Source organism: Dipodomys merriami, unplaced genomic scaffold, assembly GCF_024711535.1.
Source record: "Dipodomys merriami isolate MVZ:Mamm:240054 unplaced genomic scaffold, mDipMer1.0.p SCAF_172, whole genome shotgun sequence".
Taxonomy (NCBI): domain Eukaryota; kingdom Metazoa; phylum Chordata; class Mammalia; order Rodentia; family Heteromyidae; genus Dipodomys; species Dipodomys merriami.
The window spans coordinates 2,273,144-2,288,308 of NW_027203071.1; the positions used below are offsets into that span (position 1 = coordinate 2,273,144).

The window sequence follows — 15,165 nt, forward strand, 5'->3', positions numbered from 1 at the left end:
CCAAACCACATCCAGACCAATGACATCTAGTGATTCAGCTCATATCAGTGGTGAAATACAATGATTTGGATGTTGGAGTCAGAACTGTTTCATGTGCAAATACCTTCAGGAGCATTCTCATCTTCTGATTTTTCTGAATTTTAGCTATATGGTTTGGAAGTTTAATTTTTATTTTCTGAGAATTTGCCTCTTAATTCATAGCTCTCACATAGACACCTGTTTATCATGTGATTGTAAAAGAAATACTTAAAATTTTTTAACTTGTATACCTTTAAAAAATGGGGAAAAGGCTGGTAGCTACCAGCCTTGTGACTTCGGTGTGTAATAGGCCTTACCCCCTAAAGGTTATCAGAAAGATAAAATAGCTTTAAAACACTAAAAATAGTTCCTGGAAGATAATAAAATCCTCATCCAACATTATCTGTCATGAGAACTATTTTTATAATTTGACATGTATTTAACCATTTATACTTGTTTCTCTTCTACAATCCAAGCTTAAGGAAGGCAGGGGGGTGTTTTTATTTTGACCAAAAGCTATTCTGTTGGTGAAAAACAATAGTCCTAACATGTAATCTTAACTACTCAGGAAGCTGAGATCTAAAAACCACAGATTGAAGCTAGTCTGGGTAGACAAATGCAAGAGATTGTTACCTCCAACTAGACAGCAAAAAGCAAGAAGTGGAGGTGTGGCTCAAGTGAGTCTGTCTTACAGTGAAATGTATGTCATATGTGTGTTTGATGTAGACCATATAGGATCATATATATGTTTCCATATGTATCTATATGTGTCATATAGACACATACATATATATCATATCAATCAATATGAATTATGTGTAGTATATATGTTGTAGATCACAGGTATGTCATAATGTGCTATATATAGATATGTATATCTATATATGACAGAAAAAAGGATTCAAAAAGAGTAACATCATAGTAATAATTGCTTCAGGTGAGAATTTTTTCTTTGAGAGAGTGTATCTCCAGGTGGCCCAGGCTGGCCCTGAACTTGCAATCCATCTGCCTTTGTGTCCTGAGTGCTAGGATTATAGATGAATGCCAATATACCTATCAAAAATCAGTAATGAGACCAGGCTCCAATGACTCCAATTCCAGCTACTCAGGAGGCTGAAATCTGAGGATCACAGTTCAAAACCAGCCCAGGCAGAAAAGTCCCCACGAGATGCTTATCTCTGATTAATACTCAAAAACCAAAAGTGATTCTTTGGCTCAAAGTGGTAGAGCACTAACCTTGAGCAAAAGAAACTCAGGGACAGCATCCAGGCCCAGAGTTCAAGCCCCAAGACTGGCAAACAAACAAACAAACACAAATGGGTGATAAAACCATTAGTTAAAAGCCGAATGGAAAACAGTATATTTTCAAATAGGATTATGTCAGAATATCTCCCCAGGTTAAAAAAGGAAACTGGCAACTTTACAGTGAACCAACCTGGCAGACTGCGCTTTATCCCAGGGATCAAAGTTAACATCAAACCCAAACTGAAACTTTCTCCACTGCCCTATATCCTTCTAATATTAACATCAGAAAAACTGGAGAAAAGGCTGAAGAATGTTTCCAGTATAGAAGAGTCTTTAAAAATATGACAATTAAATTCAAGATGTAAATGCAAGAGAAGACTTTCCTACCAAAATTTTAAAATAATACCTAAACCATACCATTATTTGCCATCTCCTTCCTTTCCTTGTTTTGCACAGGATTTGTGGGTGCTCGCTGGGGAGCTGAACTTCTGAATGTTACAGCCTTGTGACTTGGGTGTGTAGGAGTCCCTACCCCAAAAGGTTATTAGAAAAATAAAATAGCTATAAAACACTAAAAATAGTTCCCAGAAGATAATAAAACCTTCATCCAACACTATCTGTCATGAGAACTAGTTTTATAATTTGACACGCATTTATCCATTGACACTCCTTTCCCTTCTACAATCTAAGCTTAAGGAAGGTAGGGGAGTGTTTTTGTTTTGACCAACAGCTATTCTGTTGGTGAGAACCAACAGTCCTAGCATATAAACAGCATTTAGAAAATATTTGTTATATGATAAATGTCCAAAAATGAACAATGAAAGAGGGTTTATTATGGTCATTGTTTTCTTTTTTTTTTACTTCTGACATTTTCCTCCCCATTAACTACACTGCTGGTCAGTTTGTAAAAATCCATGCAAACAACAGACTGTCATTTTTCCAGAGTGTTTTTCACAATAGCTTAGTGGGTAAAGGCTGAGTTCCTTGGGTGTGTGGTTCGGAAAACACTGGATGGTTTTAATTACTGCAAAAACATTGATCCTGGGAAAGAATGACTGTGCATGGTGATGTTCTCTGACAAGAATCCAATATCCAGGAGGCTCAAGTCATTTTCACCAAGAAAACTCTTTTAAAGAAGTAGTTTGTTGGACTACATGCTCTCAAGCCCTTTCTTCTTATTTTCTTTGCTTCCTTCCCTTGGGCAGTGCCAGGATTCACACTGCCATGTGGAGTCTACATTCTCAGAAAGTGCTACTGAGGCATCTGGAGTCAAATTATCTATAGGGAATGTGAGCATAACTGCCTTCTGATGAAATCGTGACTTTATCAGAATCTTGATTTTCCATCTGCTTTCTTTACACGGTGCATGTGTGTGGAGGAGGGACTGCGGTGTGAAGTTGTGGCTTCACTTTTACTAGGAAGGTGTGCATGAGCCATTCTCGAAGCTCTTTTTGCTTCAATAATTTTTTTAGGCAGGGTCTTGTACTTTTGCCAAGGGATGGCCTGAGACAAGAATCCTCCCATCTATATTCTCCCACATAGCTGATATCACAGATATGCGACACCATGACTGGCTTAATAATTGAGATAGAGATCTCACTATCATTTTTCCTTGGCTGTCTTTGAACTGCAATCCTCCTGATCTGTTATTCTAGTCAAGTTTAAAAAAAATTTTAGGAACTCTCAAAATTATTTTACATAGTCATCTTCTCTCCATACTTTTTGCTCATAACTTAATGTAAACTTCAAATTTCAAATAGTAACATGAAGTCAGATTCTACTTAAATCTCAGCTGGGTGTGTTCCTGTAATCCCAGACTTGGGAGGCTGAGACAGGAAGATTTTGGGTTGGAGACAGCCTGGCCTCACAGGTCATATGACAGTGAGGCTTGCGAATGGCTGTCACCACATGGCATAGTCTGACCAGCTTCATCTCTTTCTTTTGCCCTGCATATTGTCTTTGATAGCTCTAGTGTCATGTACTCCTGTTCGCTCCCACTTGGTCCCTACTCCATACACAAAACCAGGCATTAAGAGAAATGAATTAATGGAGATTATTTCCAACCTAATATTTGAGGCCTTTTTGAAACAGCCAAACTCAGCCTTCAGAATATGACTTAAGAATGCTCATGATATTAAGTCTCAGCAATACTGATGTATTGTGACACTCAGTATTTAAACGTGAGTCTTTTTAGCTTCAATACAGTTATTTCTATCTTCGCCTGATAGGTTTGTACCTAGTGTCCCGAGGTCAGCAAAAGGATCCAGCGTCTGGGGCTTGTTCTGATGGGTGGGCGTGCCATGCGAGGATCCTGTGGGGCTGGTGGCAGCAGATTTGCTCCCCATCCCAAAACCTCCTGCAAAGGAAAGAGGGTCATTGACAATGAGTACGTTGTCCAAAGTAGAACTCTAAAACTCAGAATTTGAAAGCTACTGCTCATTTGTCTCTTAGGAAAATTAAGACAAGAGTGGAAATGTCTCATATGTTTCTAGAGAGTCTCTCTCACTTGGACTATAGCAAGGACAAAGCACAGTACAGACACCAGCTCTTTCCTGGCCCTACAGATGAACTGTCCTTTCCAGTGCTGACCTCTCGTGGCTTCCTTCCGACTTCCTTCAAATATCTGAAGTCAGATCTGGATTCTGCTTCTGCCCCTCTCTGATTCACATTGAGCATATTGCTTTAATATCTGTGAGCTTCAACATTTTTGGTGCCCAACCTGGGGCTTGAATTTAGGGTCTGGGCAGTATCCCTGAGCTTTATCACTCCAGGCTGGCACTCTACCACTTGAGCTGCAGTTCCACTTCCCACTTTTTTTTGCTGGCTAATTGGAGATAGAGTCTTCTCGTCTTGCCTTCCCAGGCTGGCTTCAAACTATGATCCTCAGATCTCAGCCTCCTGAGTAGCTAGGATTACAGGTGTGAGCCACCAGGGTCCAGCTCAACATTCTTTTTTAAAGAGGCAATGTACAAAATCAAAATCACATTCAATAAAAGCAAGAAGTATACAAATGAGATCACATCAGATTTGAAAGTGCATAGCAAGGAAAATAGTGAACAAAATAAAAAGGCAACCTATGGAAACATAAAAATATTTGATAACCATATATATGATAAAACATTAACATTCACAATATATTATTTTAAAAAGCTAGGGTCAAGAGGTAAAGTGCCAGCCAAGCAAGCAAATCAAGTGAGCATGAGCCCCTGAGTTCAAAACCTCATATTTCAAAGTAAATAAATAAATTAAATAAACAAAAATAGAGGAAAGAATTGAACGATGTCTTCTTCAAAGAATTGCATATAGTTACAAGCATATACAAATTCTCAACATAACTAATCATTATGAAAATAAAAACCAGAATAACAAAAAGATTATTAACCTCATACCTGTTTGGATGGTTATGCTAGAGAGATAGATGATATATGATAGATAGATAGATAGATAGATAGATAGATAGATAGATAGATAGATAGATAGACAGATAGAGCTGGTGAGACAATACATCCTTGTGTACTATTGGTGAGTGTAAAAATGATGCAGCTACTAGTGACAATGGTATGAAGTTCCCTCAAAAATTAGAAGTAGAACTAAACATGATCCACCAATTCCCATTTCCAGATATATATTCAAGGAATTGAAGGCAGGATCAATGAACTATTTGCATCCTCCTGTTCATCAGTGTTATACACAACAGCCAAGAGGTGGAAGCAATGTAAATGTCCATCACAGGTAAGAAGCAGAGAACATATGTAATTTATGTACAGTGGCATATTACTCAGCCTTAAAAAATGAAAGAAATGTTTTCACATGCTACAACATGGATGAACCTTGGGACATTTTTGTGAAGCAAAATAAGCCAGTCACAAAAAGGCTAATACTGTTAGGAGGCTACTTACATCAAATATCTAAAATAGTCCAACTCAAAGAAATACAAAGAGGAGAGTGAAAAATGTGGAGTTGTTTCCTGGTATATAGGATTTCAGTAATGCATGTTGGAGGAGCAAGGATCAGGAGACCAGTTGTAAAATAAGGTACATGCATTTGACAACATTCTACTGTATGCATAGAAACTAGATGAAGGGCAAACTTCATAGTATAGCTTTTTCTTGTTGTTTGTTTCTTGTGCACATCCTGGGGCTTGCACTCAGGTCCTGGGCACTCCTTCAGCTTTTTGTGCTCAAAGCTAGCACCCTACCACATGAGCTAGAGCTTTACTTCTGACTTTTTGGGTTAATTGGAGATAAGTGTCTCACAGACTTTCCTGCCCAGGCTGGCTTGAACTACAGTCTTCCGATCTCAGCCTCCTGAGTAACTAGACAGGCATGAGTCACTGGTGCTTGGCTGTTATTGCTTTTTAAAACCATAACAAAAACAAAAGGAAGCAGTAATTGCTTCAGAAAGTTGAGCTAAGTACATTTTTATATGTGTATACACATGCTCACACTTATGTTGGCAAGAATATCAACACACCAAACAACTCTCTGTAAATGTCAGAACAGCTGTGAGAGAGACCTTACTTATTACAAATAAATCCTACCTTAGTAAGTAATTTGGAAAGAATCTTTACATTGATTCAGCATCTACTCTATGCCAGAAACTTTCATATGTCATTTAAACTTACCCAACTATATAGAATAAAAGTTATTACCCCATATTTCAGGTAAGAAAACTGAAGCTCAGATATGTCCAAAAATTTGTAAATAGTAGATCTGACATAGCAAAATTAAACAGTATATACTTAGCAGTTCTCCCATGTCACCAGGATATGAATCTTTAGGAAAAATCAACACCAATTACCCAGGTGTGCTTTGAGTAATTTCCATTATGTACATACTCACTTCCTTGAATGAAGACGTGAGTACAGAACACAACCTGTAGACCTTTACCTGGTTTGGCGTGCCAGTCCCAAGCTCCAGAAACATCTGGCTGAATGTTCACAGCAGGAGTACTGGAAGCTGCAAATAGAGAGAAGAAAAAGAATTAACACAAGCTAGCTCAGAATGCTCTTTTCTGAGTCCACACAGGATCAAAGCATCTTTTCTGTACCCTGTATGGTTTCTCAAGATTCTGTGGGTTCATGGGTTCATTCTTTCTCTGCAGTTTGGGATGCTTTCTGCCTGCATCTATTGTTGCTTACAAGAGGCTTGGTAGGAGCCATATGTGCTCTGTCTTTGGCTCACCTTTGCCTTACTTCCATATCCTCATACTTGAATTAGTAATTGTCCATCTGTCTGTCTTCTTTAAATTGTGAGTCCCTTGAAGTCAAGAACTGTCTTATTCATCTTTGTGTATTCCAATTTTATACTTAACACAGTGCAATAAACATGAAGAGGGGAAAGCTAGGCTCTGGTGGTTTGTGCCTGCAATCCTAGATACTTAGGAGGGTGAAATCTGGAGAATTGGTTTGTCAGCCCAGGAAGACAAGTCCGTAAGGTTCCATCTCCAATTAACCAACAAAGAAGCCAGGCTTAGAGGTGTAGCTCTAGTGGCAGAGTGCCAACCATGAGCAAAAGTCAGAGCAAGGTGCTGGGAAGGTGGTTTAATGGTAGAGTGCTTGCCTAGCATGCATGAAGCCCTGGGTTTGATTCCTCAATATCACATAAACAGAAATACCCAGAACTGGAGCTGTCGCTCAAGTGGTAGTGCTAGCCTTGAGCAAAAGTTGCTCAGGGACAGTGCCCAGGCCCTAAGTTCAAGCCCCAGGACTGGCAAAACAAACAAACAAAAAACAAAAACAAAAAGAGAGCAAGTACAAGGGTCCTAAGTTCAAGCCCCAGAAACAGCAAAATAAAGGGAGAAGGGTCCTTAAATCCATCAACAAGATGACTGAAGGGGCTGGGAAGGTGGCTCAGTGGTAGAGCACTTGCCTTGCATGCATGAGGCCCTGGGTTCGATTCCTCAGCACCACATAAACAAAAAGAAAAAAGCCGGAAGTGGCGCTGTGGCTCAAGTGGTAGAGTGCTAGCCTTGAGCTGAAGAGCTGAGGGACAGCGCCCAGGCCCAGAGTTCAGGCCCCACGACCGGACCCCCCCCCCAAAAAAAAAGATGACTGAAGTATGACCCACTTAGAACTAAAATTGTGTTTTCTACTCTGTTGTGATATGAATTGAGAAAGATGAATCACTTAGAAAACAAATGGAGTCCTAAGTATATACTGACCACTCTGCTGGTAACAGAGATGTGTCTATTGTCACTCAAAAGAAATCCTTTACAGCTTCAAATTAGAAGATTCTTTTCCTTCTTGAAGTTCCAAACAGAAATTTAGAGAGACGTTTTGCTGTAGGAAAAATTTTCTTTCTATGTAACCTTTAGGTTTTGCCCATAGAAATAACTGAGCAAAATGCAAATGCCAAATAGCACTGCAAGTGAGACTGAAAACATCACACACACGCACACATGTATGCATACATATACCATGCTAGCCCCAGAATGATCAAGGCACCAGAGTTAGCATTCTAGGCCTCATATTTTAACTGTTTTGTTAACGCAGTATGAACCATTACATCTTGTTCCTTCCCATAAATAACTTTAAAAGAAGATACCCTTATCAGCAACAATGGGTCTTTCCTTTCTATCCCTTCTTTTTCTTTTTTCCATAAGTCAGGAAAATTGAGGTGTAAGTTAGGCAATTTTGCTAACATCTGCTGTGGGATTTCTTTAAACTCTGATCTCAATCTTATAGCCACTAATAGACAAAATGAACCACCAGAATTTCAACCTAATCACAAATCAAGCCAATATATCCCTTATGGAGCCTACCTCAAACAAGGCACAATACCAGAGAGCAGAGGCCTAAAAAGACATACTAACTATCCACAGGAAACTTAAAACCAGCCAGACATAGTAACATACAAATAAAAAAAATTCCCAATATTTTAATCTTTATTTTATTGTGGTTAGGTATTAATACTTCCAAAATCATGTCCTAAACAATTCTTCTCTTTAAAAAAATTTTCAAATGGGCACCAGTAGCTTACCTTTGTAATCCAAACTACTCAGATTTGAGGATCCTGGTTCTAAGCCAGCTCAGGTAAGAAAATCCATAAGGCTCTGATCTCCAATTTACCACCAAAAAGTTGGAAGTAAACATGTGGCTCAAGTGGTAGAGCATTAGCCTTGATTTAAAAAGCTCAGGGAAGTGCGTAGTCCCTGAATTGCAGGACCAGCACAAAAAAATAAAATTAAAGTAAATTTGCAAGAGCAAACCAATGTCCACCAGTGTCCAGGAAGATCCCAGGCAGCCATACTCCTCTATTCTGCCCTCTCAGCATGAAACAGCCTGGAGCAGTCAGTGCCCCTGTTCCCTAAAGGCAGTTAAGGTTTTCATTCAAGAGGGGAGAATGAGGAAAAGGGGATCTGTTAGGTAGATAGGCACAAAAATTGGCAGGCATAACACATGGCAGATGGTAAGTATCCCATCATAGCACTTCTTGTTCCCACAGTGCCCCAGGCTTCTGCTCAAATGTTTCTTCTTCCCATAATGCTGCTCAAAGACATCTTCCCATAATGTCCTGGGTGCCCACTCAACCAATGAAAAGAGCCAGGATGGAGCATGCACAAGCCATCAAACAATCAGTGCAAAGTCCAAGGAAGTAGATATGAGAGCATCCCTGTACAAGAGCCTTCCATTAGACTTCTGAGCCTCTCTGCAGACTCATTTCTTACCCTTCATAGCCCTCCTTCACTTTCAAATAAGCTTACTTTCTGTTTACGTTAAGAAGAAAATAAAAAGAATAGGGGCTCAATAAATACTTAATTGCATTTGAAGGTGATATCTCTTGATTTTTAAGAAGAGCTTGATGATACCTTCTAGAAACCCAAGGAAAGTACCCCAGGGATCTGTTCCCCCCACCCCACTATCTGCCCCCCCCCAACACAGAGTCTTACCTCTCTGTACTATCCTACAGGGAAATGATGCAAGTGACAGCAGAATGAAAATTGCTTTCAAAGGAGGGATAATGGCTCTCACTCACTGCCACAATAGAGACTAAAATGAGTGTGGCTACAAAACAAAGGCGTGCTGGCTAGTCTAAATTGGTGACAAACAACATGCTATTACCAGCTCACAAGAAGAACTGGACCCAGGCCACTATGTGGCAGTCACTATGTCAACAGTCACCAAAAATAGCCCTCTTATCAAAGCAATGATTTTGAAGTACTAGACTCAGGAAAAAAGTATAGCCTCTACAGTGACCACTATGCATCAAAGAAATGTTGATAGAGAAAAAAAATCTAGTTAATGTACTACTTACATATTAGATATAGATAATATCTTCTGTGTGCCAGTAATTCTTCCAAGCATTAGGTGCCTTGATGAACAAAACAAACTTCCCTGTGTTAATAAATCTCAGTCATACTGAGAGCTTGGCTCAAATCATACTAGCTACATTTCAGATGTTCTACAGCTAGCTACACATGGCTAGTGACCATCACATTACACAGAAGGACACCACATCAGGATAGTATGTCTCCAACTCTGCTACATAGAGTATTAATCACATGGATTAAAATATAATATTTTGTTCATTTAAGACTCTGATGTTGGCACATTTCAAAGATTTATTTCCAATCAGGATGCATCTATCAATCAATTTCAAACGGCTGAGTCTTTTTGTTCTTTTTTAGATGTGTGTGCCAGTCCTGGGGCCTGAACTTAGGGCGAAGGCACTGTTCCTGAGCTTTCTTTACTCAAGGCTGGTGCTCTACCACATGGGCCACATGCCATTCCAGCTTTTTCTGAGTAGTTTATTGGATATAAGAGTCTCATGGACTTTCCTGCCTGTGTTGGCTTCAATGGCAATCTCAGATCCCAGCCTCCCAAGAGCTAGGATCATAAGCATAAGCCACCAGCACCCAGCTTTGTTGTTCAGCTCTTTTACTGGTACGTAAAATAGCAATATAGCCTACATTCAACAATGCCTTATGTGTCTGTGTAAACAGCAATAATTATAATTTATTATAAAGAATTCCATAAGTTTAGGAAAAGTTGAATAAAACAATGTTCAGCACATTTTTTTCTTCTATAAGACACTCCATTGATTTTGATATGTTAATGTGAATTGTTCATTTCTATGGGTTTTCTCTAAAAACAAAAACGCACTTACACAATTACTTTTGCTTTTATATCTGAACAGTTGGTATGTGTCTTTTAGAAAACTCTGCATCACTGAATCAATATAAAATTCTTTCTTACCATGCACTGTGGGTGAAGGACTTCTAGTAGGCTGTAGAAAGGGGTCACTGGAAGCATTAGATGTGCTCAGAAAAGAACCCAGCAGATCCTGACCTGATGGCTTAGAAGGTGCTCCAAATGGGTCAAAGGTAGCACCTAGAAAACAATGGGGAAATGTGTTTATTTGTCCCATACATTCATTTATTCTATAAATACTGAAGAGTCATCACTATTGTCGAGTCCTAGGCCAAAAACTTGAAAAATCAGGATGATAACTACTTCCTAGAATGCACCATAGGCCCATTCTATACCAAATTCTTTCTCCAGGCCTAACAGTACAACACAAGGATCTCTGATCACAAAAGAAAACATTACTTTGGTGCAAATGCAGTCATTATATTCAATATACACTATGTAAAAAAATGTGGTTAGGGATGGGGGACAGGGGAGTAAAGGGGTGAAAATATCCTAACTTAAAACCTAACTTATGAAATTGTAACCCCATTGTACAACTCCTTTAAAATAACAAATACATAGGCGCACAGCAAAAAAGAAAGAAAGACAACCTCACCTCTGCAGACAAAGGCAAGTCCAGAGTTAGTTCTGAGGTAAACAACAATGTGCTAGGAAACAGATGCAGATTTAATGAAACAACGAAAAGTGTATGAATGATTAAAAAGAGTGAGGAAAGTGGGATGCCATAGTTAACCAGCAAAATGCCACGACCACTGTATCATCCTTTCTGAGGACAGTTCACTAAAACCATGTGTTCTCAGCTGCTCCTCTATTTTTTCCCTATTAGTGATTTCATCTTCCTTTGTAATGATGACACTGAGACCCAGAAAGAACCTCACAAACTTAGCTTCTTGCCCATGATTAAGGCTGGAATTCATGATCAAATCTTACTGCTTATAGTCAAGTGATTAAAATCACCAAGATGAATGGGGATAATTGACCTTTTCTCATTGTTGAACTAGGTAGAAAGCCAGCTTCATCCCCCTGCAGTGAAAAGTCACTTCCTATCCTATAAGAACTGCTAATGAGTATTCTCTGCCAGGAGTGGAATTGGGTCAATTCTAAGACATGAGATGCAAACCAGTGAACAGATAAATCACATCCCCAATTCATGCAAGACATAATAAGGCTTACTAAGTTTCTAACTATGACTTCTCTGCTGTAATATCTTCCCAACACTTTTCTGGGCAGCAGATTAGACTCATGTGGCAGCAGTGGCACTGACTGTGTTTCAGGCACTTTGTGAGACAATATACATCCCTTGCCACATATAATCCTTACAATGAGATTTGTAGGGTAATTGCAAGAGAAAACTAGGTTAATCTGTCTATATCTATGTTTGAGGCAAACTCAAGGAAGATGTTTAAGTTTTCTATTACTTGGTATACTTTTAGTATCATCTTATATTAGAGGCATTCCCAAATAACTAAGCATGAAAAGCTGTATATCACCAACAAGAGTTCAGCTTTCTCTTTTCAGAAATTCTGGTTAAGTATTATCCCCAACTAAGGATATCAGGTTTTCAGCAAGGTTATCCAGAGATTTAAGTCTTGATCCTGTGTTTCTAATCCAGGCCTTTAATTCTAGACTTTAGTTCTTTTCCTTCCAGGGGAATAAAAACTTGAGTTGTAGACCAGGTCTGCTATTAACAGTTAGGAATGCTCAGGCATGTCAATCAACAGATCTAGTGCACACTTTCATTATATGCAGACTGAAACACATAATGAATTCACATCTAAAGCCCTTCCCAGCACTGACACTGGAACACAACTACCAGTGTGATACTGTGGTTAGACTATCAAAGTCACACAAGGAAGGCACTTGATCTTAAAACTTGACTACCATGTAGTATGCTATCTTGGGGATTTTATTTTACAGACAGTTTTTCTCTGGTGGATCAGAACTAGATAGAAGGAAGTGGGGAAGAAATAATCATGGTCTAGGATTTAGGACACCTGATTTCCTATCCTGGATCCACTAATAACCAATGTAGGAGCTTGAAGCTCTGTACTCACACTTTGATTCTGATACTATTTTCACAAAGGATGCTTCCAGTTAAGCTACACAAACCGAGACTAGCCCAGAGCCTTCTGAGAAGTGTAGGATGAGCTTGGTGGGAAAAATTCTTACAGTATACCATAGACCTAGAGAGTTAAGACATGTCCTTCTACCCTTCCTAATGTGGTATCCCCTTGATTAATGGTAACAATGACAGAGGAAAGATGGTTTGAGTTGGTTCTTCAGAAGTTGTAATGGAGCTCTGCTTATCCAGCCATGCTGTCTTGCAAATGTCAAAAGGCTGTGAAGGGCCAATCATAGGAAGGCTTAAGCCATTGGTAATGGGCAGATAAAACTCACTGCGCCACACCAGGCTTAATCTCCTTACTCAGGACCAGTTGCTCCATTTGTGTTGATTCTGTGGCTAAAATAAGTCCTTTGAGCCTGTTTTGAAGTAACTATTTCAAAGTAACTATTCACTCTGAATAACCAAAGCATAATTCAGGAAAATATGGCACCAGGAAGGTATTACAGGTAACTCAAAAGGAAAAAAAGCTGAAGTCATATAGCTGAGTTGGCTATTTTGGGGGACCCTAGCCAATCAATTACCAGCAATATGAACTAAAACCATTAATTTATTTCTGAACCTCCATTTCCTCAACTATAAAATGGGGATACTGGAAGCATTTATCTAATGTGATTTTGTAAGAAATGAATTGTCCTCTAGTTTTTTATTCTACATCTTTCAAGTGGTAAGTGTCTTACAAACATTGTCTATTAAAATTTTTTTAGTAATAATTAATCTATCTACCTCTCTAAGCAGAAGTAACGAAAGGAGCTCAGGACACCAAGTCTTGAGAAAAGAAGGGCTGAAAGTATGGCCCTAGTGACAGAATGGCTGCCTAGCAAGTGTGAAGTCCTGAGTTCAAACCCAGGAAAGAGGAAGGGAGGGGAGGAGATGGGAGGGGAGAGGAGGTAATGAGAAGAGTAAGGGATTCGAGTATTCTGCCCTATCCAAGTGGACAATACATCATCCTCTCTTGTGTTCTCCATTTAAGTGGGAGCTTAATATAGACTTCTCAAGCGAAACTTCCAAGGATCTCAAAAAGTAAAGTGCAACCCTAAAAGCGTTACCTTCTCCCACTCGAAGGGTCGGCGATGCAGAAGCCGAGGTGGTGGCGCGGCGTGGCGTGGACTGGGTGGATGCAGGACCGCTAGGATGAAACACGTCTTCCATCCCTGACTGTCCAGCCTGGGCAGGCCCAGTGGCGCCTCCGCCTCCGAACAGGTCGCTCAGGAGTTCAGAATTTGTAGGAGGAGCCAATGGGGGAGAGAAGTTCTTGCTCATATCCGAGCCTTCTAGGCCCAGAAGGTCTACCTCCTCCTCGGGAGCCCGAGGGGCAGCTGGCTCCTGCTGCTTGCCACTGGCCTTCCTGGCTCCCTGATGCTTGTCGCCGTTGGCGTTGCCATGCGGACTAGAAAGGGTCAGAAGTTCATCGTCCGATTGCTCGCTTTCCTGGTTCACTAGGGCAGCGTGGTCCTCCTCACACAATGCTTTCTCTGATTTCTGATCTATGAGAGGCCAGTGAGCCAATAAATGGTTAGTGACTGACCACAGCACTGTTGGGGTTTGTTATAGCATATATGCATTATCCCAGGAGAAAAGCATTCGGCCTGAGCAAGCAGTGCTTGGAGACCCTGACCAATCAGACCCTTGATGTATTTCATCCTGTTTAGTTGAACATCTGAGAGGCAGTATAGCTTTGTGGGTTAAACAGAGGAGCTCTGGAAACAGAAAGCCTGAGACTGAACACCAACTCCACTCCTCACTAGTTCTGTGACTCTGGACTAGTTGTTTTACTTCTCTCAGTTTGGTCTTTAATGTAAGGGGTGATAACTAGTACCTATGTCACCAGCTACTATGAGAATGGTAAGAGGATGTGAAGAGCAGCTCAGACCAATAGCAAGGAGAACTTACACACTGATTACTATGACCATTGCTAATTTTCAGACACTGTTCTACGTCCTTTGGAAAACAGCAATAGTAACTCCTAGTCCTTTGCTGACACATGTCACTCAATTTCATTTCTTCACTTGGCTGCAGCCCAAAGCAAGGCCTTTCTTCTACAGTTCAAAGCAGAAGTGACGCACACACTAATAAACACATAGAATGGTTTTGGTTTACATCTTCCTTTTGTTATACCAAGAGGAGATATTTGCAATATAGACTAGGCTCAGGAAAGATCTTTCTGGGGAAGGAAAGGAGAGCCAGTGAGTAACTTTCCAGGCCTGGCTTGAGAAGACCTTCCCATAGACCTTTGCTACTTACTTCAGTTAGACCCAGCATCTAAATCAGGTACTAGACCAGACCCCTTATCCCCAAGACTGCCAAAAGCTCGGTGAAAGGAACAGCTTTTCTAAGTTTGGTGCAAATTCAGCTGGCCAAAAACTTGATCTCAATATGCATGGTTACAGGTTTCTAGCTGAGCTATGGCTGGAGATGTTGTCACATAACTACCATATCTCCTTTCTAAAATGCAAAAGTTCTCTATTCCTAAGCACACCTGACTCTGAGAGGTTCAGATAAGAGGTTGTGCATCTGTGCTAATTCCTCTTCACAAGAACAAAGACACTATTTGTAAGTTAATTACTAAAATGACAATGGAAAAGTTAAGAGTCAAGTTCTAATGAAAGCTTTTACTATAAGACAGAAG

General features: G+C 40.0%; 1 protein-coding gene across 4 annotated transcripts in view; it reads right to left on the reverse strand.

Annotated features, from left to right (window-relative positions):
* The window catches only part of Dnajc6 (DnaJ heat shock protein family (Hsp40) member C6), a 142,575-nt gene that overhangs the window by 10,673 nt on the left and 116,737 nt on the right, over nucleotides 1–15,165 (reverse strand). For all 4 annotated transcript variants that reach the window (XM_070025818.1, XM_070025815.1, XM_070025816.1 and 1 more), the window contains 4 exons: nucleotides 13,586–14,023; nucleotides 10,460–10,594; nucleotides 6,153–6,221; nucleotides 3,500–3,619 (listed from right to left, as the gene is read on the reverse strand). In XM_070025818.1, coding sequence (XP_069881919.1) covers nucleotides 3,500–3,619; nucleotides 6,153–6,221; nucleotides 10,460–10,594; nucleotides 13,586–14,023 — 762 coding nt within the window. The remainder of the gene's footprint in view (nucleotides 1–3,499; nucleotides 3,620–6,152; nucleotides 6,222–10,459; nucleotides 10,595–13,585; nucleotides 14,024–15,165) is intronic.